Here is a 25,498-nt window from a genome sequence, read left to right on the forward strand (position 1 = left end):
CACTAAACCCTAAGGACAATAACGCCTACTTCATTGTATTGTACCTGGGTTCGATCCCTGGGCTGGGAAGATCCCCTGGAGAAGGCGAAGGCTACCCACTCCAGTATTCTGGCCTAGAGAATCCCATGGACTGTATAGTCCATGGGGTCACAAAGAGTCAGACATGACTGAGCAACTTTTACACACACACACACACACTGTATTGTTATGAGGATCAAGTAACCAAAGGTGACTGCCAGACACACAAGCGACACTTTTCAAACTAAAGTGACAAACAGATGAAAAACAAAATTTGTGGGACTTCCCTGGTGGTTCAGTGGCTAAGACTCCATGCTCCCAATACTGGGGGGCCAAGGTTTGATCCTTGGTGATGGAACTAGATCCCACATGCCAAGCTAAGAGTTCACATGCTACAACTAAAGATTCCACATGCCACTGTTAACACTCGGTGCAGCCAGATAAACACAGTTAAACAAATATTTTTTAAAAAGTAGAATTTGTATGTTTCTTGGCAAAGGTACTCTTGCTATACTTCAGTTTAGTTCAGTTCAGTTGCTCAGTCGTGTCCGACTCTTTGTGATCCCATGAATCACAGCACGCCAGGCCTCCCTGTTCATCATCAACTCCCAGAGTCCACCCAAATCCATGTCCATTGAGTCAGTGATGCCATCCAACCATCTCATCCTCTGTCATCCCCTTCTCCTCCTGCCCTCAATCTTTCCCAGCATCAGGGTCTTTTAAAAGGAGTCAGCTCTTAGCATCAGCTGGCCAAAGTATTGGAGCTTCAGCTTCAACATCAGTCCGTCCAATAAACACCCAGGACTGATCTTTAGGATTAACTGGTTGGATCTTCTTGCAGTCCAAGGGACTCTCAAGAGTCTTCTCCAACACCACAGCTCAAAAGTATCAATTCTTCGGTGGTCAGCTTTCTTTATAGTCCAAATCTCACATCCATACATGACTACTAGAAAAACCATAGCCTTGACTAGATAGACCTTTCTTGACAAAGTAATGTCTCTGCTTTTTAATATGCTGTCTAGGTTGGTCATAACTTTCCTTCCAAGGAAGAAGCGGCTTTTAATTTCATGGCTGCAGTCACCATCTGCAGTGATTTTGGAGCCCCAAAAAATAAAATCAGCCACTGTTTCCACTGTTTTCCCATCTATTTGCCATGAAGTGATGGGACCGGATGCTATGATCTTAGTTTTCTGAATGTTGAGCTTTAAGCCAACTTTTTCACTCTCCTCTTTCACTTTCATCAACAGGCTCTTTAGTTCCTCTTCACTTTCTGCCATAAGGGTGGTGTCATCTGCATATCTGAGGTTATTGATTTTTCTCACGCAATCCTGATCCCAGCTTGTGCTTCCTCCAGCCCAGCATTTCTCATGATGTACTCTGCGTATAAGTTCAATAAGCAGGGTGACAATATACAGCCTTGACAGACTCCTTTTCCTATTTGGAACCAGTCTGTTGTTCCATGTCCAGTTCTAACTGTTGCTTCCTGAACTACATACAGGTTTCTCAAGAGGCAGGTCAGGTGGTCTGGGATTCCCATCTCTTAGAGAATTTTCCACAGTTTATTGTGATCCACACAGACAAAGGCTTTGGCATAGTCAATAAAGCAGAAATAGATGTTTTTCTGGAACTCTCTTGCTTTTTCCATGATCCAGTGGATTTTAGCAATTTGATCTCTGGTTCCTCTGCCTTTTCTAAAACCAGCTTGAACATCTGGAAGTTCACAGTTCATGTATTGCTGAAGCCTGGCTTGGAGAATTTTGAGCATCATTTTACTAGCATGTGAGATGAGTGCAATTATGCGATAGAGCATTCTTGGCATTGCCTTTCTTTGGGATTGGAATGAAAACTGACCTTTTCCAGTCCTGTGGCCACTGCTGAGTTTTCCAAATTTGCTGGCATATTGAGTGCAGCACTTTCACAGCATCATCTTTTAGGATTTGAAACAGCTCAACTGGAATTCCATCACCTCCACTACCTTTGTTTGTAGTGATGCTTCCTAAGGCCCACTTGACTTCACATTCTGGATGTCTGGCTCTAGGTGAGTGATCACAGCACCATGATTACCTGGGTCATGATGATTTTTTTGTACAGTTCTCCTGTGTATTCTTGCCACCTCTTCTTAATATCTTCTGCTTCTGTTAGGTCCATACCATTTCTGTCCTTTACTGAGTCCATCTATGCATTAAATGTTCCCTTGGTATCTCTAATTTTCTTGAAGAGATCTCTAGTGTTTCCCATTCTATTGTTTTCCTCTATTTCTTTGCATTGATCACCGAGGAAGGCTGTCTTATCTTGGTATTCTTTGGAACTCTGCATTCAGATGCTTATATCTTTCCTTTTCTCCTTTGCTTTTCACTTCTCTTCTTTTGACAGCTATTTGTAATGCCTTCTCAGACAGCCATTTTGCTTTTTTGCATTTCTTTTTCTTGGGGATGGTCTTGATCCCTGTCTCCTGTACAATGTCACGAACCTCTGTCCATAGTTCATCAGGCACTCTATCAGATCTAGTCCCTTAAATCTATTTCTCACTTCCACTGTATAGTCATAAGGGATTTGATTTAGGTCATACCTGAATGGTCTAGTGGTTTTCCCCACTTTCTTCAATTTCAGTCTGAATTTGGTAATAAAGAGTTCATGATCTGAGCCACAGTCAGCTCCCGGTCTTGTTTTTGCTGACTGTATAGAGCTTCTCCATGTTTGACTACAAAGAATATAATCAGTCTGATTTCAGTGTTGGCCATCTGGTGATGTCTGTGTGTAGATATACTTGCTCAGCTATCAATCTCCAGAGGTTGGATCACAAAATTGGTCAAGGATGACACCTACCCGACCTTCTCTGGACAAAACTAGGAAAAGACAACAACTCGTGTTTCTCGGCTAAGATATAGCTTGCTGCAGAAGAATCATCTGGGGAGCTAGTTAAAATGAAGATTCCTAGGACTTCCCTAGTGGTCTAGTGGTTAAGACTGTGCACTCCCAATGTAGGGAGCCTGGGCCTGATCCCTGGTCAGGGAACCAGATCCCACGTGTAGCAACAAAGATCAGAGATCCAGCGTGCCACAACTAAGACTTGAACAGCCAAATAAATAAATATATATATATATATAATTTTAACGATAAAAAAATGAAGATTCTTGGGATCATCCCCACCCTCACAGCACTGATGAGTAAGAAATGGGCTTTGTAAAGCTCAAGTAATTCATATATACTCCTAAATTGAAGAACAACGATCAAAGATGTACTTATATAAATACATATACGCACACACAGATATATATATATATGTACAAATTATATTAGTTTTTATCAGAAAGGATGCAAACACCAGACTGGAGCCACTGGACACAATTTATTTGTCATGATTTAGACAGACTGAGCACAGTGACACGTTCAAGCAGAAACCTACAGAATTTCTCTTTCTAAACAAGTCAACAGCAATCATACATTTGAAAAATATCAAAAAGTGCCAGAATGAAATCTAAGTAGAGAGGGCTTAAGTCAGTGGTAGTTCCAACTTGAAAATCCCTTTGGAAGCTTCTTGAAAAAAATTCATGTATGTGGGCCCCATTATAAACTGAATTAGAATACCTAAGGTCTAATCTAGGCATTTATATGCTGAAATTTTCTGCAAATGATTCTGATTATCTCCCTGTTTTAGAATCACTGATAGGACTTCCCTGGCGGTCCACTGGTCCAGAATCCATCTGCCAAGGCAAGGGACACGGGTTCTATCCCCGTTCCAGGAAGATCTCATATTCCACGGGACAACTAAGCCCGTGCACCCCAGCTACTGAGCCCGAGCTCCACAACAAGAGAAGCTACTGCAATGGGAAGTCAGAAAGTAGTCTCCACTCTCCACCAGCTAGAGAAAGCTCATGTGCAGCAGCGAAGACACAGCACAGCCAAGAGTAAGTCAGTTAACAGAGTTAAAAGGAAAAGAATCACTGATAAACATCGTGAGGTGTACTTTTCCTGTTTCCAAGGTAGTACCGATCTGTTTGTTTCTGTGTAGGACAAAGTGGTCGACAAAGCAGAAGCTGAATGTGGCTCAAACACTGCTCAACACCTCTTGCTAACATTGTATTACCACAGCTCCCAGGATTTGTCCCCTAATTTATGCTATGAAGAGCCAAGAGAGGCCAACAACACACGGATATTCAGTGGCCACTAAGTAAAGTGCACACAGGCACGTGCGCATGCACACACGCACACACACACGCGTGCGCACACACACATACACACACGCACGCGCGCACACACACACACACACACCCATAAGTCTTAGGTCTCCTGTCAGCATTTTCTTCTCACTGCTTCCTTATTCTGGAACCCTCTGTCTCCATAGTCTATGCTTATCTTCAAAAGTTTTGATTAGCTGGTCTAAGTGTCTTCTCATCTAGCTGTAGACACTGAAGATAAGTGACCTGCTAGTGGTCCCTCAGCTACAGGGTAGTGGAGCCAGGGCTCAGACTAACTCTGACTTCAGCCCAACATTTCCCTCAATACTTGTTCACTCCCTGGACATTCAGCGGGATGCTCTCTGTCCAGCCCAACCAGCGGGACAGGACTTGGCTCTAAAAAAAGGGCATGCACTTGGTCTGCTGCCCTGCTCTTGCTATCTGGAAATTCTTAACTTTTTTAACAGAAGGTCCTGCATTTTCATTTCGCACATGAGCTTGTAAATTACATATCTGGTTCTGCCTATAAGTGAAGAGGGCTGCTTGTGGCCCTGAGACAAACTAAACATTCACCTGGGAACCTGCAGAAAGTGGAGAGCCACAGTTGAGAGTCTCTGCGTCAGCTCTGACCACCCTACCCATCCCTAAGATGATCTTAGCTTCCCTGAACCCTCAAACCCTCAAGTCCTATCTGGACAAACTTCATGAAAAAGAGCTCTGTTCTCCAGGTATGTGCTAATGGAGGTAGTATTTCAATTACCCTTTGACTCTTGCTGGAAGGCAAGCAATTGCATTCCTATTTAACTTTGAATTTGCGAATAGAAATGATGACTAATTGGACAGCATTTAAAAATTCTCTTCTCACCAGATCATTCTCTAAAAGTTATACTCTCAAACATATCAACCATCATTCACTTGTACTCTGATAGCTTTATAAACAGCCCACATTTTGAAAAATTCTTTCAAACAAATCTTGGCAAATGTTTCCTGTTTTTCTTAAGCTTATAATGCCAGTGTTATTTTCATTTGTTTACTTATGCTTAGTTATCTTATCTGACATAGCCAGATGATCCAGCATTGTTTTTCAAGTCTTGTTTTTAATTTAACAAGGTAATGCATCAGTTGGAAGCAACTGTTTATGTTTTATTTTGTTCTAAGAAGTCCCCTTTAGTGATCAGGAAACACAACAAATTTAAAAGAAGGAATGGCCATTGCATTTTCTTTGGAAATCATTTTAGAGCTGCAAAAAGATCTTATAAATCACCACATGCATTGTCCTTATTTTCCCATAAGAACAGAGATTGTGATTTGCTCAATGAATCATCATGTCAAGTTCAAAGCACAGAAAGAGACTCCAGGACTATGTTTTAGCACGTCTGTTCTTAACCAGTTCCAAGTAAGTTAGACTGACAATCACTAAACATACTGAAGAGTTCAAACTACAACTCTAGAAATTGAAGTGCATATAATCCTTAAAAAAAAAAAAGGCCCCTCCACTATGCTCTCTAAAGATGTTAAGAATCACTACTATATCATACTTGATAAGTGCTAATCAAGAATATTACTTCTGGATACATTATACAAAGGTCACACAAAACGCATCACATACATAACACTACATTTAAATCCTTAATGGCATCGTTTTGAGAGGGGACTACCCTTTGCCACGTCAAATTTTTCTTAAGAAGGTGACACAAACGTAGGACATGCAATTTGATCACAGTATATCTGAATCAGAGAGAAGTAACTATGAATCACAGAGGAACTGTTTCCAGGACTGATGCAAAACATTTGGCCTTTTGGTCACCAGCATTCATCGGACATACGTGGACCACTGTCCTCATGCCCTTGTATCTTTCTTACTTGTGGAAATATTTGTGTCTCACTAGACTGAACCTCTTAAAGGCAGAAATAAATGATGTGTTAGCCATTCGTCCTTTCATATCCAGCATCAAGGCCTAGTACACAGCAGCAAATAAATGAATAAAGATATAAATTCTTCAATATCTTATGGAATTTCTGTATTTTCACACGATTTAGTACAGTGAGGGCTTCCCTGGTAGCTCAGATGGTAAAGAACCTGTCTGCAATGCGAGAGACTTGGGTTTGGTCCCTGGGTCAGGAAGATCTCCTGGAGAAGGAAATGGCAACCCACTGTACTATTCTGGCCTGGAAATTCCCATGGACAGGGGAGCCTGGTGGGTTACAGTTCATAGAGTCACAAAAAGTCAGACATGACTGTCAGACACACTATTACAGTGAAGGAGAGGTTTACAATCTCAGTGAAAGCAGAAAAGTAGGTATTATACTTAAAAAAAAAATTATAGCCTCCTACGCCTTGTTCAGTGCTAATGAGGCAGGAAACAATTATGCAATTAAACGATTAATGAGTGAGGAGAAGCACAAAGTTATCCACTTACTTGCAAGCAAGCCGACTCCACTTGCAAGGGATCCAATCCAGGCCGTTTTCCCTTTCCCTTCCCCAAAGGCGTCCAGCCATTCTATGTACAAGACACCAACAGCTAACGGCGATCCATAACACAAAAACTGAGTAAAGAAGGAGACAACCACAATCACCCAGCCCCAGCCACCATCAGGTGATTTTTTGAATTCCATTGTAATGTGAGGTCAAGGAGGCGTCTCTCAGTGGGTCCTAAGCAAAAAAGAAAAAGAAAAAACATATTTAGAGTATGACAAAGCATGATATTCTAGATTTAAAATAGCCCCTCCTAAATTAAAATATTAAAAAGTTCCCTAAAAATACCCAAGGAAAAGGATAAGAGATCACCGACATATCGAGTTAACTTTAAATTTTTTATTTCTGATTTGACTAAGTACTATATCCACATGCTTCCAAAAAATGTTTTTTTATATTATAAAGAGGATACATTAGCAGTTTGGAATTAACATATATGCACTACTATATATAAAACAGATAACCAACAGGTACCTACTGTATAGCATGGAGAACTATAATCAATATTTTGTAATAACCTATAAGGGAAAGACTCTAAAAAGAATATATATATCTATGTGTGTATGTATATACATATATAGTTGTATACACACACACACACATAATACATGTACAACTCAATCACGGTGCTGTACACCAGTAACTAACATGGCAGTGTAAATCAACTACACTTCCAATTTTTTAAAAAAGGCATAGAGTGAAAAGTCTCCTTCCCAAATTTATCCCCATTCACCAGGTTCCCACGCAAAGCCAACCACAGGAAATGACTATTTTGGATTCTCGTTGCATTTTGAGTTCCCCATGAAGAAGACTCTTAACAAGAGCAGGTTTCTTAACAGTGCTCTCCTTGGAAAAGAACAGACAGCAGCAAGAGACGGCAAGCCACCATCAGAGTTAAGGGCTAAGGAGATTTCCAAAGCTGGCTGACCCCTCAGAGTTGCCCTGAGTGGGGCAAAGGGAGCTGGCCCTTCACAGCCCCATGTTGATAACACACCAATTGCAGCCCACCCGGGAAGGGGGTGTGACCTTGGGTGAGGTGACTCTATTCAAAAGGGGCAACCATTACCCCTGGGGCTGTTACCTGAAGCCATCTGCCAGCAGCCCTTCAGCTTCAGTTTGGGGGGCAAGAAACCCCTTTCATTCCTAAAGGGGGTCTGGAGGGAGGGTAGGCAGCATGTCACAATGTTCACCAACTCAAGTATCTCTTTTTTTTTCAAAAGAGTTTCTTTTTTTTTTCAAAAGAATATATTTTTTTTTGCACTGGGTCTTCCTTGTGCTATGTGCACGCTTCTCACCGCAGGGGCTTCTCTTGCTGCAGAGGACAGGCTAGAGGCTTGGGTTGCAGTAATTGTGGCTCCCTCTCCCGGGCTCTAGAGCACAGGCTTAGTAGTTATGGCACACGGGTATAGTTGCTCCACGGCATGTGGGATCTTCCCAGATCAGGGATGGAATCCATGTCCCCCGCGTTGGCAGGTGGATTCTTAACCACTAGACTACTAGGGAAGTCCCCTTCAAGAGTTTCTTTATGAATATAACAAGCAAAAACAAACGAATAGTCTTAGATATCCTTTTTTCAACAAAACATTCATTTGGTTCAAAATGGAAAAAAAATGACAAAAGATATACAGTCTCCCTCTACCTAGTTCCTGTCTAATTGCCATACCCTTCAAAGGTAACCAACGCTTCTTGTTTCTCTTGTATCTTTCTAGAACTGAAGCAACTTAGCACACACTCACACAGAATTAACTTATAAATACATAACCTAACTCAAATACAGATTCCCTCTAAATTTTTTTAGACATGAAAAAATAGCATGCTATACATATATTGATATGTGTCTTGCTTTTTCTCACTTGAAAAATACCTTGAAGATCTTTCACATCAATGCATAATAACCATCCTCACTCCTTTCTTTCGGCTACATTGTGTTCCAGTAATTCTTAATTCTTTAACCACTGCTCCCAATGAAAAACAATGCTGTAATGAATAACCTCATATTCACATATATCTTTCTACATACCTGAAAAGAATTGCTGAGTCAACTACAAATATACATTTGTAATTGTAATTAGTATTAGCAAATTGACTTCAAGGGATTAAACCAATCTGAGCCCCAGCAACTTTGGGTGTGTTGTGAAACTTTTGGATTTTTGCCAATTTGTTGGCTTTAACTTGCATTTCTCAGCATTCTCTGAATGATATGTGTTGTTTCATAGGTGAAAAGTCATTTGTAATTCGTATGTAATTATTGGGTATATATGGGTGTTTCTGGATTTTTCTTTCTGTTCCAATGATCTGTCTAGTCACCCATCATTACCAAATTTATTTAACTATTAAGTATTTCTTTTTCTTTTGGACAACCCATGTGGCTTGCAGGATCTTAGTTTCCTGACCAGGGCTTGAACCCGCACCCACAGCAGTAACAGTGCAAAGAATTAACCACTTGACCACCAGAGAATTATTCCTTAAGCATTTTTAATATATTTCAAGTTTCAGTGCAAATACTTTCTTTCCTCTCTATCACTGCACACCTTTTCAATATTTTCTTGGCTCTTCTTGTTTGTTTGGGCTTCCTTGATAGCTCAATTGGCAAAGAATCCGCCTGCAATCCAGGAGACACCAATTTGATTCCTGGGTCAGGAAGATCTGTTGGAGAAGAGATAGGCTACCCACTCCAGTATTCTTGGCCTTCCCTTGTGGCTCAGCTGGTAGAGAATCTGCCTGCAATGCGGGAGACCTGGGTTTGATCCCTGAGTTGGGAAGATCCCCTAGAGAAGAGAAAGGCTACCCAATCTAGTATTCTGGCCTGGAGAATTCCATGGACTGTATAGTCTATGGGGTTGCAAAGAGTTGGACACGACTGAGTGATTTTCACTTGTTTGTTCACTTTTTTATATGAACTTCTGAATCAGTTTGACTCTAAAATCTGATAGTGCTTTCATTATGACTGAGTTAAATTATAAATTGATTTAATGAGGAAAATTCCTTTTTTGATGTTGAGTCTACTTTCCATTTCACATCTTTGCATTTGTTCAATCTATTTTGTGTTCTGGTGTTTAAAGTTTTCCTTGATGTTTCTTTTTATTTTATTTATTTTTTTATATTATTGTATTGGTTCTGCCATACATTGACATGAATCTGCCCCAGGTGTACATGTGTTCCTCATCTTGAACCCCCTTCCCACCTCCCTCCCCATCCCATCCCTCTGGTTCATCCCAGCATAGTTTATTCTTTTTGCTAACATTATAATTAGGCTTATTTCTTTACCTCTGTTTGTATGCATAAAAGCTATTAATATGATATGTTAATTTTGGATTCTACTACCTTACTATAAAATCTCTTGTTTGAATTAGACTCTTCGATGATTTTCTTGGTTATATACAACTGATAATACAATATAGTCATATAGCCATTTACAAACCCCTTACTTTGGATTCTCGTATGTCTAATCTTTTTTTTTGCCTTTGTATGAGACAAGGCATACAGAATAATGTTAAATAATCAGAGTATATATCTTTGTCTAGTTTCTAACTTTAATGGAAAAGCTTTTAAGTGCCATGGTATTGGTTCTGAGGCTCAAATAGATATATTCCACAAACTTAAGGACAAAAGTTTCTACTTTCAAGTGTTATTATAAAGAATGTGTATTATGTTTTTCTCAAATGCATTTCCAGTGCATATGGAGATGATTGTGATTTTTTTCTCTTTTTAAATTTAATAAAATCTCTATTTTCTACTATTGAATCATCCTTGAATTAGTAGACGAAAACTTTCCTGGTTCATGCTGTTTTAATTATGTCAGTCTCTTGTCTCTTTTGTTTTTAATTTTGACTGGGTTTTGGTATCAAAATGATATTTTAAAAGAATTTGAAAACATTCACTCTTTATAAATTCTGAAGCAGTCTATATGGCAATGGATTTGGAGGCCCAAGGCCTGAACTTCCTGCCCTCAACAGGGCCTCCCAGTCATCTTTACCTTGTCTCCCTCCACCATGCCAGGCTCACAGGGTTCAGCAGAGTCTTCTTCATCCACAGATTTGGCCAAACCATTCTCTTGGCTGCAGTTTCATCAGAAAATAGGTGAAGAGAGTAGGAATATCATTCTTCCATTCATGCATGTCCCTAATTAGATGGTGAGGAATTTGGCTACCTTAAGAGAGACTTCCCTGGTGGCTCAGACAATAAAGCATCTGCCTACAATGCAGGAGAACTGGGTTTGATCCCTGAGTCAGGAAGATTCCCTGGAGAAGAAAATGGCAACCCACTCCAGTACTCTTGCCTGGAAAATCTTATGGACAGAGGAGCCTGGTAGGCTATAATCCATGGGGTCGCAAAGAGTCGGACACGACTGAGCGACTTCACTTTCACTTTTTCAAGAGAGCCATAGCTATACCCATCCATTTACCTGCGACTCGGTGAACTTCTTCACTTTGACATTCAAAGTACTGGGCAAAATCGTGTCACCACCTGCCACAGCTTTTTGTACAAATTAACTTCCAATATTTCATAACTGAAAGCCAAGAAATATTACAATTTGTGCACAAAATTGTAGAGTCTAAAATTTAGTCTCTCAGACCACATGACTGTGTTAGCAGACAGAATACTTTCAAATATAAAAATGCTTTAAAGTATTCAGATATGCCCTTCCTGAGAAGTCTATTCTCTCCAGTACATGCTGCTGCTGCTGCTGCTAAGTCACTTCAGTCGTGTCCGACTCTGTGTGACCCCATAGACAGAAGCCCACCAGGCTCCCCCGTCCCTGGGATTCTCCAGGCAAGAACACTGGAGTGGGTTGCCATTTCCTTCTCCAATGTGTGAAAGTGAAAAGTGAAAGTAAAGTCGCTGAGTTGTGTCTGACCCCTAGTGACCCCACGGACTGCAGCCTACCAGGCTCCTCCATCCATGAGATTTTCTAGGCAAGAGTACTGGAGTAGCTTGCCATTGCCTTCTCCGCTCCAGTACCGACTCTATTGTAAAAGTAAATAATAAATTCTGTTCCTTCTAGAGACAACAATGTGGTACTCTGCAATTCCTATTTAGAGTACAAAAGATAGTCTTAATTCCCTAAACCAGATAATGAATGACTTCAATACCCAAATACCTAATGAGGCCAAAAGGTTGTATAAAAAACCAAATGCAGGGCATCCCTGGCGTCTCAGTGGTAAATAATCTGCCTGCCAATGCTGGAGACACAGGTTTGATCCCTGATCCTGGAAGATTTCATGTGCCAAGGACAACTAAACCTGTGGGCCAAAAGTACTGAGCCTGTGCTCTTGGACCTGGGAGCCACAACTACTGAAGCCCATGCAGCCTAGAGCCCCTGCTCCAAAACAAGACAAGCCACTGCAATGAGAAGCCTGCACATTACGACTTGAGAGTAGTCCTCGCTGGCTGCAACTAGAGAAAAGCACATGCAGCCATGAAGACCCAGTACAGTCATAAATAAATAAATAAATACAGTTTTTTAATGTATAAGAGATTATCCTTCATTTAAATCTTCAAAATATAGCTGTCCAGGAAAAGTACACATTTACAAAGGCAAAGCACCACGATCTTAAAAAACGTCAGAGTTTTCTGGAGGGAAAGGGAAGGGGAGTGAAAAGGTAAGGAGTATCTCCCTTGCAAGTTTTCAAACTGAAGTAGACAGAAATGCCTTTATACAGCAAATACCTTTGGCCATGCCTTGCTTTGCTTTGCCTTGCCTTGAGTGACATTTCAACACATAGGACAGGAGCCAGAGAAATTCTTCTCACAGTAAATGTTTGGGAGAGCAAATCTTTGAAATACAAAGCTCCCATATGTATCAACTGGGACTAGAATGACGAGTTTTTTTTTAAAGAGTTGGCTAAGAGCTTCTGACCTTTCATTGTTTCAGAATTTGAGACACAGGTAGTCTGAACAGAACATGGTGAAAAATACCATTTAGTGATTTCTTTTTTTCTGTCAGGGCAACATCTTTCTCCTGTAATCTGCTATCCTTTAGATGTCTCTCTCCTGCTTTTTCTGATTTTCTATATTCCATAAGGTGACTTCACAACTAGACTAGGCTTTCCTCCTTGTTGTAATGGTAGCCAATTTTCTTTGGAGCACTTGGGTCTTTCCCCACGGATAGATGGTTGGTGGGACTGTTAATCAAGAGGTCTTTGATCTTGACCTATAAAGTAGAACCTGAACCAAGCAAGGCCAGTAGGACCTCATCCCCAGGATCCTGAACTTGAGTGCAATGTTCTAATAAAAGAAAAATATTTGGGATTTATTGATCCCAGTGGCAGTGCATTAAAGAAACCCTCTGTCAAATCCTACTATCTTGACTCCCAAAGGATACACAGGCCTGGTTCCTCCAGTCTTCCATTTCATTCTCAGAACTAAACGAGTAAATTATTTTAAGTTAGCTGGCATTTGTTTCTTTTAAGTGCAACAGAATAAACATGTTGTGAGTGTGCAGTAATTTCAAGTGATTATTTTAACTATCCACACCCAGCTTGATCCTGTTTGGGTCAAAGGTTAAGCTTAAGTGTACAGTCTATGACCACAAAATAAGGAAATACAGATGAGTTACCATTTTTTTCTGAAAATTTCATCTTATTAATTCTCCTTCTTCATAGCTTATGATCCAAAATATGATAAAATGTCTTTCCTGGTATTCTTGTGAATAAAGAGCTTAAATTAATTGAAATATTATATATTAACACATACATATGGAACCTAGAAAAATGGTATAGATGAACTTTATTTGCAAAACAGAAATAGAGACATGGATATACAGAACAAACATATGGCCATCAAGAGAGGGAAAGGGGAGGTGGGATGAATTCGGAGATTGAGACTGTCATATATACACTATTTTTACTATGTACAAAATAGATTACTAATCAGAACCCATGGTATAGCTCAGGGAACTCTACTCAGTGCTTTCTGGGAGCAACTAAATGAGAAGAAAATCCAAAAAGGAGGGAATCTATGTATACATATGGTGGATTCACTTTGCTGTACAGCAGAAACTATCACAACATTGTAAAGCAACTATATTCCAAAAAAAGGCAATCAAAAATTAATTAACTGAAATTTCCACTAAGCCTGTTTATCCTAATATTTACAGAACTGCTGTGTTATAAAAATGGGATCCTCGTTCCAGAAACTTTTTGATCACTTTCAATTTAAATTATATTGCAATAGATACCAAGGGACCTCAGAAGAAATAAAAGGCGTAGCGCTTGCCACCTAGGAGCTTATAATCCCATTAGGAAGGTGAGATGAATGCACAACAGTATGTGGTGAAGTGCCACAGAGGTTGAGTGGAAAGTAAATGATTAGGAGTCACAGGGAAATGCAGGCAATCAAGGCAGAAGCAGGAGTGGAAGGCCTCATGAAGCAGGTTGGTTCTTTTTTTAATTTTTGGTCATACTCCATGGCATGGCCACAGGGTGACGCTAGTGGTACAGAACCCACCTGCCAAAACAACCTGCAGGAGGTGCAAGAGATGTGGGTTCAATCCCTAGGCCAGGAAGATCCCCTGGAGTAGGAAATGGCAACCCATTTCAGTATTCTTTCCTGGAATATTCCATGGGCAGAGGAGCCTGGGGGGCTACAGTCCATGGGGTCGCAAAGAGTTGGATACAACTGAGCCGCAGCAGCATAGGGTGAAGCATGGCATGTGGGAATTTAGTTTCTGGACCAGGGATCAAACCCGCACTCCCTGCATTGGACAGTGGAGTCTTAACCAGGGAAGTCTGAAAGCAGATCAGTTTTAAAAAATAATGCAGAGACTCATTAAAGGGTGGCTCAGCAAGAGGATCAAGACAAATACGGGTCTGGAATCAGGAACAGGCTTAGCAAGTCTGGTGTAAAGCGAAAAGGGTGGATCTTCAACGGCTCACAGAGGAAAATATTAGAAAGACAGCAGTTTCCACTGAAATTTAAGAGCAACGTATCCCAGGAAGCTTGAGTTTATAGCCCCAAGAAAGGATTCTTATCACACTTTTTGTAATAAATCCTGGCATTAATAACCCATTATATAAGCTAAAAGGTGGATTTTCCCCCCCAAAATATAGCAAGATCAAGACTTACCTAGTCTCCCAGAGGCTAAGACTCCCCACTCCCAATGCAGGGAGCCTGGGGTTCAATCCCTGGTGAGGGAACTAGACCCTACATGCTGCAACTAAGAGCTTGCATGCCCCAACTAAGACTTAGTGCAGCCAAATTAAAAAAAAAAAAAGATCAATAAGTACCAGAACATTTTGTTTTATTTGGACTAGTGGTCCATGAGTATATTCAAAGTTTGGGACCCTTGTTCATATAACTGTATGAAAATATGCTTCTATATACTACATGTATTGTGTATTCTAGTACACTCCTTGAGAATTTGGAATCTTTTAACCTGTGTTAAATTCAGACTCTGCATGACAAGATATCTTATAAAACTCAAAATTAGAAGCTATTTTGAAAGACAATTTGAAGAGACTTGATAGGGAAATCAAAGATTTTACAGACAAGAAAAAGCTAGAAGAGTGTAGAACCACCAAACCAGCTTTACAACATATGTTCATAGAACTTCTCTAGGTGAAAAAGAAAAGGCCTCAACTAGAAACAAGAAAATTACAAAATGAAAAAGCTCACTGAAGGAAAATACACAGTAAAGGCAGGAAATCATCTACACATTACAAGCTAGAAGAGAGGTTAAAAGACAAAAGTAGTAAAAAAATCATCTATATTCACAATAAACAGTTAAGGGATACACAAAAAATTAAAAGTAAAATATGATATCAAAAACAGTAATTATAAAGAGAGGAGAGTAAAAATGCAGGGTTTTTACAATGAATTTGAAACTAAGAGATCAGTAACTTAAAACCAGCACATATAAATACAGACTTCTATATTAAAAACTTCCTGGTAACCACAAACCAAAACTCTGTAATAGATATACATACAAAAAAGAAAAAGGAATCCAAACATAACACTAAAGATAGCCATCAACCTATGAATGGGAGAAGATATCTACAAATGATACGACAGATCAGGGATTAGTATTCAACATATATAAACAGCTCATACAATTCAACATCAAAAAACACAAAACAACCCAATTAAAAAATAGAAGGACTAAATATTTTTCCAAAGAGGAAATACAGGCACATGAAGAGGTGCTCAATATTGTTAATCATCAGGGAAATGCAAATCAAAACCACAATTAAACATCACCTCATGTACCTCAGAACAGCTGTCATCAAAAAGAACGCAAATAACAATGTTGACAAGGATGTGGAGAAAAGGAAACCTTGTACACTGTTGGTGGGAACATAAATTGGTGCAGACAGTGTGGAAAACAGTATTGAGGTTTCTCAAAAAAATAAAAATAAGATTAGCATGTGAGTCAGCATTTCTACTATTGGGTATATATCCAAAAAAGACAAAAACACTAATTTGAAAAGATACATGCATCCCAACGTTCAGAGCAGCGTTACTCACAATTGCCAAGGTATGAAAGTAATCTAATTAAGATTCGTCAACAGATAATTGGATAAAGAAGATGTGGAGTACATATACAATGAGATACTATCCAGCCACGAAAAACTGCCAAATTTTACCATTTGCAGTGACATGAATAGACTTGGAGGGTGTTATGTTTTAGTGAAATAAGTCAGACAGAGAAAGAAAAATACTATATGATACCACTCACATGTGGAATCTAAAAATACACCTAGTGAATACAACAAAAAGAAGCAGACTTATAGAGAACTATTAATAGTGGTTACCAGTGGGGAGGAAGGGCCATATAGGGGTGGGGGAGAGGAGCAACAAACAACTGGGTATTAGATAGGCTCAAGGATGTATTGTACACCACAGGGAATATAATCAATATTTTGTAATAACTGTAAATGTAAAGTATCCTTAAAAATTATATGAGATTTTTTAAAATTTTAAATAAAATGCCTGATGAAGTAAAAAAATATTTAAAAATATATCTATCCCACATATTATTATACATCTCCCCTGGACAAGAAAGAACAATAAATAAAATGAACCATAATAAAGTCGCACTATTCAACAAAATTAGATTATCATTAGTATAAAGGATAGCATGTACTCCTAAAGTTGCAATTTGTTCTGTTAAAGGAAAAGAAGAGTTAGGTAAATTTCAAGACATTTCCTTCAGAAAATGAAAAGGACTGTTGATGAAAGTCTACGTTACACGTAGGGAAAACTTTTAAGCTCTAACATCTTAAAAGACATTCAGTTCTGTTCAAGTGATGCCAAGTTTTTGTTATTTCCTCAACTCTACACTGGCTGAAAATTTCTATTCTCCCGGATATAGGATGGGATGTCAGAATTGCGTATTTGACATTCATAAACATTTAACGTTGACACAGAAGCGTCCTGTCCCTGAAATGTATACAAATGTTCTACACTATTTTTTGTCAAATACAGAGCGATTTACAACTGTTTGGTCTTATTTTCAGTCATAGCTGCCTCAGTAATTTTTCTTGAGTAACTCCTTTTTTAATGTTACCTTTAATCCTTACCTCTCTAAGGATTCCTAAATACATTTTCTACTTGAAATACAAAAGTAGGCAAAAACAGCAAATTTTTATTTGAATCTCAATCACTACCAAATTATGTGGTGTTGAATTATTACTTTATTTTAATTGAGAGCCTACAATCATGGGCTACATCCAGGGGGAAAACAGTTTTTTCCAGGTTGATTTTATCTTGATCGAGGCATCCATCCGTGCGGAGTGTCAAAAGTCTGAATCAGCCTGGGTTTCATGACCTTTCCTCAGTCACATTAATGCCATAGTCATGTGGGCAGCTCTTAAGTATGGGCAAGGAGGTTCCGTGTTGCTGGTAGGGATGCAAAGGCAGTGGCCACTCTGGTAACGTTGGAGGAGTAGAAATGGAGAATGACTGTTAAAAGGACAAGGTTTCTTTGGAGTGATGAAAATGTTTCAAAATTATTTTTATTTATTCATTGGCTGAACCTTTCAGCATGTGGAACTTCCCTGACCGGGGATCAAACCCGTATCCCTACAGTTGGGGCTCAAAGTCTTAACCACTGAACCACCAGCGTAGTCCTACAATTATTTTTAAATGTTTTAAAATTAGATTTTGGTATAGTATGCACAACTCTTGAATAAGATCCACTCAACAGTACACAGTAGGTGGGTGAATTTTATCACATGTGAATATTATCTGTCAAAAGAAAACACATTCAAAAGCTCCTACGTATAACTCGGAGAAGGCAATGGCACCCCACTCCAGTACTCTTGCCTGGAAAATCCCATGGACAGAGGAGCCTGGTTGGCTGCAGTCCATGGGGTCGCTATGAGTCGGACACAACTGAGCGACTTCACTTTCACTTTTCACTTTCATGCATTGGAGAAGGAAATGGCAGCCCACTCCAGTGTTCCTGCCTGGAGAATCCTAGGGATAGGGAAGCCTGATGGGCTGAAGCGACTTAGCAGCAGCAGCAGAGTATAACTGGTTCATTTTGCTGCACAGCAAAAACTAACACAACATTGTAAAGCAACCACACTCCAATAAAAATTAAATTTTTATAAGTCCCTAGAAATTATGTTTTAGTTCTGACTCCAATACAGGTAACAAGTTTCATAAACTAAAGCGCAGACCTGCTCTGCCAGAGCTGTTCTCGTGTTAGTATTGCTCTTTCCCCATTGTGCCTTTGCCCCTCCAAACATACATCATTTATTGCCTGCTACCACAGTTTGGGAGAAAGGGATTCTGAAAACTGGGAATTCTAATAAAATTGTAGGTAAACAAATCAGTCTTTGGGTGCTGTGATAAAAAAGAAGGTAAGCAAATAATTCTTTGTGAATTATTGTGAATTATGCTTATTAAAATATAAAGAAATATATACTAATACACACTAAAGTTCATTGTTGTTGTTCGGTCACTAAGTCATGTTCGACTCTTTGTGACCCTATGGACTGCAGTACATCAGGATACCCTGTCCTTCACTCTCTCTCAGAGTTTGCTCAAATGCATGTCCACAGAGTCAGTGAAGCTATCTAAACATCTCATATTTCTCCTTTTGCCTTCAATCTTTCCCAACAACAGTGTCTTTTCCAATACGTTGGCTGTTCCCATCAGTTGGGCGAACTATTGGAGCTTCAGCTTCAGTATCAGTCCTTCCAATGAATATTCAGGGTTGATTTCCTTTAGGATTGACTGGTTTGATCGCCTTGCTGTCCAAGGGACTCTCAAGAGTCTTCTCCAGCACCACAGTTCTAAAGCATCCATTCCTCCATGCTCAGCCTTCTTTATGGCCCAACTTTCCATCCATACATGACTACTGGAAAAACCATAGCTTTGACTAGATGGACATTTGTCAGCAAAGTGATGTCTCTGCTTTGTCACATGCTATCTGGGTTTATCATAGTTTTCCTTCCAAAGAGCAAGTATCTTTTAATTTCATGGCTGCAGTCATCATCCAAAGTGATTTTTGAGCCAAGAAAATAAAATCTGTCACTGCTTCCACTTTTTCCCCATCAATTTGCCATGAAGAAATGGGACTAGATGCCATCATCTTAATTTTTTGAATGTTGACGTTTAAGCCAGCTTTTTCAATCTCCTTTTTCACTTTCATCAAAAGGATCTTTAGTTCCTTTTCACTTTTAGATATCAGAGAGACATCATCTGCATATCTGATGTTGTTGATATTTCTTGTGGCAATCTTGATTCCAGCTTGGGATTCATTCTGCCTGGCATTTCGCATGATGTACTCTGCATATAAGTTAAATAAGCAGGGTGCCAATATATAGCCTTGATGTATACTCCTTTCCCAGTTTTGAACCAGTCTGTTGTTCAATGTGGGGTTCTAACCATTGCTTCTTGACCTGAATACAGGTTTCTCAGGAGACAGGTAAGGTGGTCTGGTTTTATTTCAGTCCCTTTAAAAATTTTGCACAATTTGCTATGATTTACATAGTCAAAGCCTTTCACATAGTCAATGAAGAAGAAATAAATGTTTTTCCGGAACTTCCTTGCTTTCTCCATGATCCAATCAATGTTGGTAATTTGATCTCTGGCGTCTCTGCCTTTTCTAAACCCAGCTTGTATACCTGGAAATTTTAAGTTCACATACTGCTGAAGCCTAGCTTGAAGGATTTTGAGCATAACCTTGCTAGCATGTGAAATGAGCACAATTGTACAATAGTTGGAACATTCTCTGGCATTGCCCTTCTTTGGGACTGGAATGAAAACTGATCTTTTACAGTGGCCACTGCTGAGTTTTCCAAATTTGCTGGCATATTGAGTGCAGCACTTCAACACATCATTTTTAAGGACTTGAAATAGCTCAGCTGGAATTCCATCACTTCCACTAGCTTTGTTCGTAGTAATGTTTCCTAAGACCCACCTGACTTCACACTCCAGGATATCCAGCTCTAGGTAAGTGACCACACCATCATGGTTCAGTTCAGTTCAGTCGCTCAGTCGTGTCCGACTCTCCGCGACCCCATGAATCACAGCACGCCAGGCCTCCCTGTCCATCACCAACTCCCGGAGTACACTCAAACTCATGTCCACAGAGTCGGTGATGCCATCCAGCCATCTCATTCTCCGTCGTCCCCTTCTCCTCCCGCCCCCAACCTTTCCCAGCATCAGAGTCTTTTCCAGTGAGTCAACTCGTCCATGGTTACTTGGGTCATTAAGACCTTTTTTGTAGTTCTTCAGTGTATTCCTGCCACTTCTTAATCTCCTCGGCTTCTGTTAAGTCTTCACCATTTCTGTCCATTTTCATGACCATCCTCGCGTGAAAATGTTTCCTTGATATCGCCAATTTTATTGAAGAGATCTCTAGTCTTTCCATTCTATTATTTTCCTCTATTTCTTTGCATTGTTCATTTAACAAGGCCTTCTTATCCCTTCTTGCTATTCTCTGGAACTCTGCATTCAGTTGGGCATATCTTTCCCTTTCCCCCATGCCTTTCACTTCTCTTCTTTCCTTGGCTATTTGTAAAGCCTCCTCACACAACCACTTTGTCTTCTTGAATTTCTTTTTCCTTGGGATGGTTTTTGTCACTGCCACCTGACTAGTTCTTCAGGCACTCTGTCTAGAAGATCTAATCCTTGAATCTATTTGCCACTTCCACTGTATAATCATAAGGGATCTGATTTAGGTCATATCTGAATGGCCTAGTGGCTTTCTCTCCTTCAATTTAAGCCTGAATTTGCTAAGGAGTCAAGATCAGAGTTACAGTCAGTTCTGGGTCTTGTGTTTTGCTGACTGTATAAAGTTTCTCCATCATTGGCTGCAAAAATATAATCAATCTGATTTTGGTATTGACCATCTGGTGATGTCCATGTGCAGAGTCGTTTCTTGTGTTGTTGGGAGACAGTGTTCGATATGACCAGTGTGTTCTCTTGACAAAACTCTGTTAGCCTGTGTCATGCTTCATTTTGTATTTCAAGGCCAAACTTGCCTTTTACTCCAGGTATCTCTTGACATCCTACTTTTGCATTCTAATCCCCTATGATGAAATGGACAACTGTTTTTTGGTGTTAGTCCATGAAAGTGTTGTAGGTCTTCATAGAGACGTTCAACTTCAGCTTCTTCAGCATTACTGGTTGGGGCATAGACTTGGATTACTATAATGATAAAGGGTTTGCCTTGGAAAGGAACCCAGATCATTCTGTTGTTTTTGAGATTGTACCCAAGCACTGCATTTCAGACTCTTTTGTTGATTATGAATGCTCCATATATATTTATGTGTGTATATATATACATTTTATTCATATATATTATATATACAGTATAAAACAGAATCATTTTTCTGTACAACTGAAACCAATACAACATTGTAAATCAACTATTTGCTGTAGTTCAGTTGTTCAGTTGTGTCCAACTCTTTGCAACCATGTGGACTGCAGCATGCCAGGCTTCCCTGTCCTTCATCATCTCTGCCCTGTCTCCATTTTTAAAAATTTTGCTAAAAATTTTTAAAAAGATGTGTAAGTAATGATGCTTGTACCTAGTTCTTAACTTCTCCCATCATTTCATATCAACTTTCAGATTCCTATTTCTCAAGCATTTCAGTTCTATGATGTATTTTAGGGGTGAGAGGTGTAACATCTGCAGTTACAAGAGTGTCAAGACTATTATGACTGATTTTTGATAATTTATGAGTAGCATAAAGTTTTAAAATAATGTAAGTTTCTTCTGGGTCAAAAAGGTAAACTTTCTATGTATTGACTTATATATTTTCGAATAGAATAACCCTATGTTCATTGGAAGGACTGATGCTAAAGGTGAAATTCCAATACTTTGGCCACCTCATGTGAAGAATTGACACATTGAAAAAGACCCTGATGCTAGGAGGGATTGGGGGCAGGAGGAGAAGGGGACGACAGAAGATGAGATGGCTGGATGGCATCACCGACTTGATGGACATGAGTTTGAGTAGACTCTGGGAGTTGGTGATGGACAGGGAGGCCTAGCGTGCTGCAATTCATGGGGTCGCAAAGAGTTGGACATGACTGAGCAACTGAACTGAACACCAATGTTAATCCTTCAAAAGTAATAGTCATTGGATCAATTTTGATACTTACCAATGACATTTCATAACCAGCACAGTTTATGATTTCTAAAGTAAAATAATTTGCTATAGATCAATGTTATTTTTTAAAAGAAAAAGAAACCACATGTTGTCTTTGTAAATTAACTTTAAAACTCCTTGTAAAACCATATGAGTTATCCTTATTTTATACATATACACACACATATATATTAGGGCTTCCCCGATGGCTCAGCAGTAAAGAATCTGCCTGCAGTGCAAGGCGAAGGAGACATGGGTTCGATCCCCGGGTAGAAAAATCCCCTAGAGTAGTATTCTTGCCTGGAGAAGCCCATGGACAGAGGAGTCTGGTGGGCTACAATCCATAGGGTCCCAGAGTCAGACACAACTGAGAGACTGAGCACGCACATGCATATATATACATATGTATATGTATGTATGTTTCCATATCTACAACTCTATATGCATTTTCCACAATATTAAATAGCTATAAAGGAGAATTAACTCCAAACAAGGATTTTAGTACAACTGTAAATCCAGCTGTTGTGACCTTAATCAGACTGTCTCAGTAGTCAAGGGAGAACTAAGACACTTCACGCGTGCGTGCTCAGTTGCTTCGGTTGTATCTTTTTGTGACCCTATGGACTGTGGCCCGCCAGGGCTCCTCTATCCATGAATTCTCCAAACAAGAATACTGGAGTGAGTTGCCATGGGGGATTTTCCCAACCCAGGGGTCCCTGTGTGTCCTGCATTGGCAGGCAGGTTCTTCAACACAAGCACCACCTGGGAAGTCCAAGCTACTTTATGCTCCTGGCATATTAGTGAAGAAAAAAAAAAAAGCCTAAATGAGGATTTAAAAATCAACATATCTATTAAAAGATTACTCTTTAAAAATCATTGCCAGGGGACTTCCCTGATGGTCTAGTGATTTAGACTTCATCTTCCAATGCAGACAATCTGAGTTCAATTCCTGGTCAGGAGCTAAGATTCCACATGCCTTGCGGCCAAACACCAAAACATAAAGCAGAAGAATATTGTAACAAATACAACAGACTTTAAAAATGGTCCTTATAAAAAAAAATCTTAAAAGAAATCAATGCTAACAGCCAAAAAAGTAGAAACAACCCAAATATCCAACAACTGATAATAAATAAAATGTGGTATATCTACACAATGGAACTTTTCCTTTATTATAAATTGTATTTAGCTTTCGGTCTCCAAGTTAACTGAGGAGGTGGGTTGCTTTATTCTTTCACTTTAAAAAAATCATTTTATTGACTTTTTTATCATTTTTATTTATCATTGGTTTACAATGAAGTGTTTCTATTGTACAATGAAGTGTTTTACAATGAAGCATTTCTGTATATATGTAATTCTTTTTCATACTCTTTGCCATTATTGTTATTACAGGGTATTGAATATAGTTCCCTATGCTATACAATAGGACCTTGTTGTTTACCATCCTGTGCATAATAGTTTGCATCAGATAGGCCCAAACTCCCAATCCATCCCTTCCCCATCCCTACCCTTGGCAACACAAGTTCTCCATTTCTGTGAGTATACTTCCACACACAATGATATTATTCAGCAACAGAAGGGAATGAAGTATTACACATGCCACAACATGTAGGAACCTTAAAAACACTGCACTAAGTACTAAGGGAGAGCCGCCAATCGCCAAAGACTACATATTACATGGTTCCCATTTCTATGAACCTTCCAGAACAGGCAAGTCTACAGAAAGTAGGTGAGCCATTGCCTAGGGCTAAAAGAGTTGGGAGAAGAAGAGAAATGACTACTGACAGTTATAAGGTTCCTTTTGGGGGCTGATGAAAATATTTTAGAATTGATTATAGTGATAGTTGTACATTTCTGTGAATACACTGAAAACCATCAAATTGTACATTTTGAATAGGTGAATTATAAGGTTTGTGAATTATGTTTTAATAAAGCTGTCAAAAAATTAATGCAAACCCCAATTGAATATATTTATCAAAATTCACCATATTGTATACTTAGACCTGTTGGATTTTATTGTACATAAAGTATACCTCAGTAAAGTTGACTTTATAAAGAAAAATTATTAATGCTATAAACACACATACAGTTCCAATGACTGCTCTATGACCTGATTTGGAGATAAAATCAACAATATCTGTTTAAGGTCTTTCATAAATGTGAGGTTCCCTCCCCTCCCACACACCTCCCAACACACACACACACAGATTTCTTTTTTCTGTAATGACCCCTCCAGTTCATGATTCTTTCATGTAACTGAACTAATGCAGACACAGTCACCTCCTAAGTCAGAGCATCAAGTTCACTCCTGATCACACCCAGATTGCTAACCTAGGAACAGGTTTAAACAAGGGCAATAAATCAGGAGATTATGCTTTGCTTATTCTGTTTGCATTGTAGCTCCTCAAATAAAGCAGTAACAAGGCTCCAGTTCAAGTGCAGGAATGATTACACATCACAAAAGAAGAATCTAAGCAATGAAAATAAAATGTAAGTTCAGGGCTTCTAAAGCAAACACCCGTGATCTCTGGCTGCTTTATATATGTATAGAAGAATGTACGGAAAATGATAAGGAGCAAGTTAATACTTTCAGTTGTTTGATAGCTTCCTTTTTTTCCTCTTGGTTTCACCATAAAGACGGGGTAGAGAGGAAGAGAGGTTTTGCCAGTATCTGATTCCACAGCACAAGGAACTGAGTAATGGTTAAGGTCATGAGCTTTATTCAGTTCAGTTCAGTCACTCAGTCGTGTTCAACTCTTTGCGACCCCATGGACTGCAGCACGCCAGGCTTCCTTGTCCATCACCAACTCCCTGAGCTTGCTCAAACTCAAGTCCTTCGAATCGGTGATGTCATCCATGATGCCATACATGAGCTTTGTTATCACATGTATATCTGGTTCTGATCCAGTCTACACTACTTACCATATGTTTTTGAGCTAAGTACTTAATGTCTATAAGCCTCAGTTTTCCCCATCTGCAAAATGCTGAAGCTGAAGCTCCAATACTGTGGCCACCTGATTCAAAGAACTGACTCATCTGAAAAGACCCTGATGCTGGGAAAGACTAAAGGCGGGAGGAGAAGGGGACGACAGAGGATGAGATGGTTGGATGGCATCATTGACTCAATGGACATGAGTTTGAGTAAACTCCGGGAGTTGGTGATGGACAGGGAGGCCTGGCGTGCTGCAGTCCATGGGGTTGCAAAGAGTTGGACACGACTGAGTGACTGAACTGAAAATGGTAAATAATGAGTTTAAAGTACAAAGTTCACTTATATG

General features: G+C 39.5%; 1 protein-coding gene across 5 annotated transcripts in view; it reads right to left on the reverse strand.

Moving 5' to 3' along the window:
• Window positions 1–25,498, reverse strand: part of SLC16A9 (solute carrier family 16 member 9) — an 80,424-nt gene that overhangs the window by 40,035 nt on the left and 14,891 nt on the right. For 4 of the 5 annotated variants that reach the window (XM_055425675.2, XM_055425673.2, XM_055425671.2 and 1 more), the window contains one exon: window positions 6,617–6,849. In XM_055425675.2, the coding sequence (XP_055281650.2) occupies window positions 6,617–6,812 (196 nt within the window). In that variant the 5' untranslated portion in view covers window positions 6,813–6,849. Of the gene's footprint in view, window positions 1–6,616; window positions 6,850–10,648; window positions 15,330–25,498 lie in introns of those variants that run through there. The other variant, XM_088841897.1, reaches the window with a different exon arrangement.

This window comes from Moschus berezovskii, chromosome 12 (assembly GCF_049115385.1).
Source record: "Moschus berezovskii isolate FMDL1 chromosome 12, NW_MosBer_1.0, whole genome shotgun sequence".
Taxonomy (NCBI): domain Eukaryota; kingdom Metazoa; phylum Chordata; class Mammalia; order Artiodactyla; family Moschidae; genus Moschus; species Moschus berezovskii.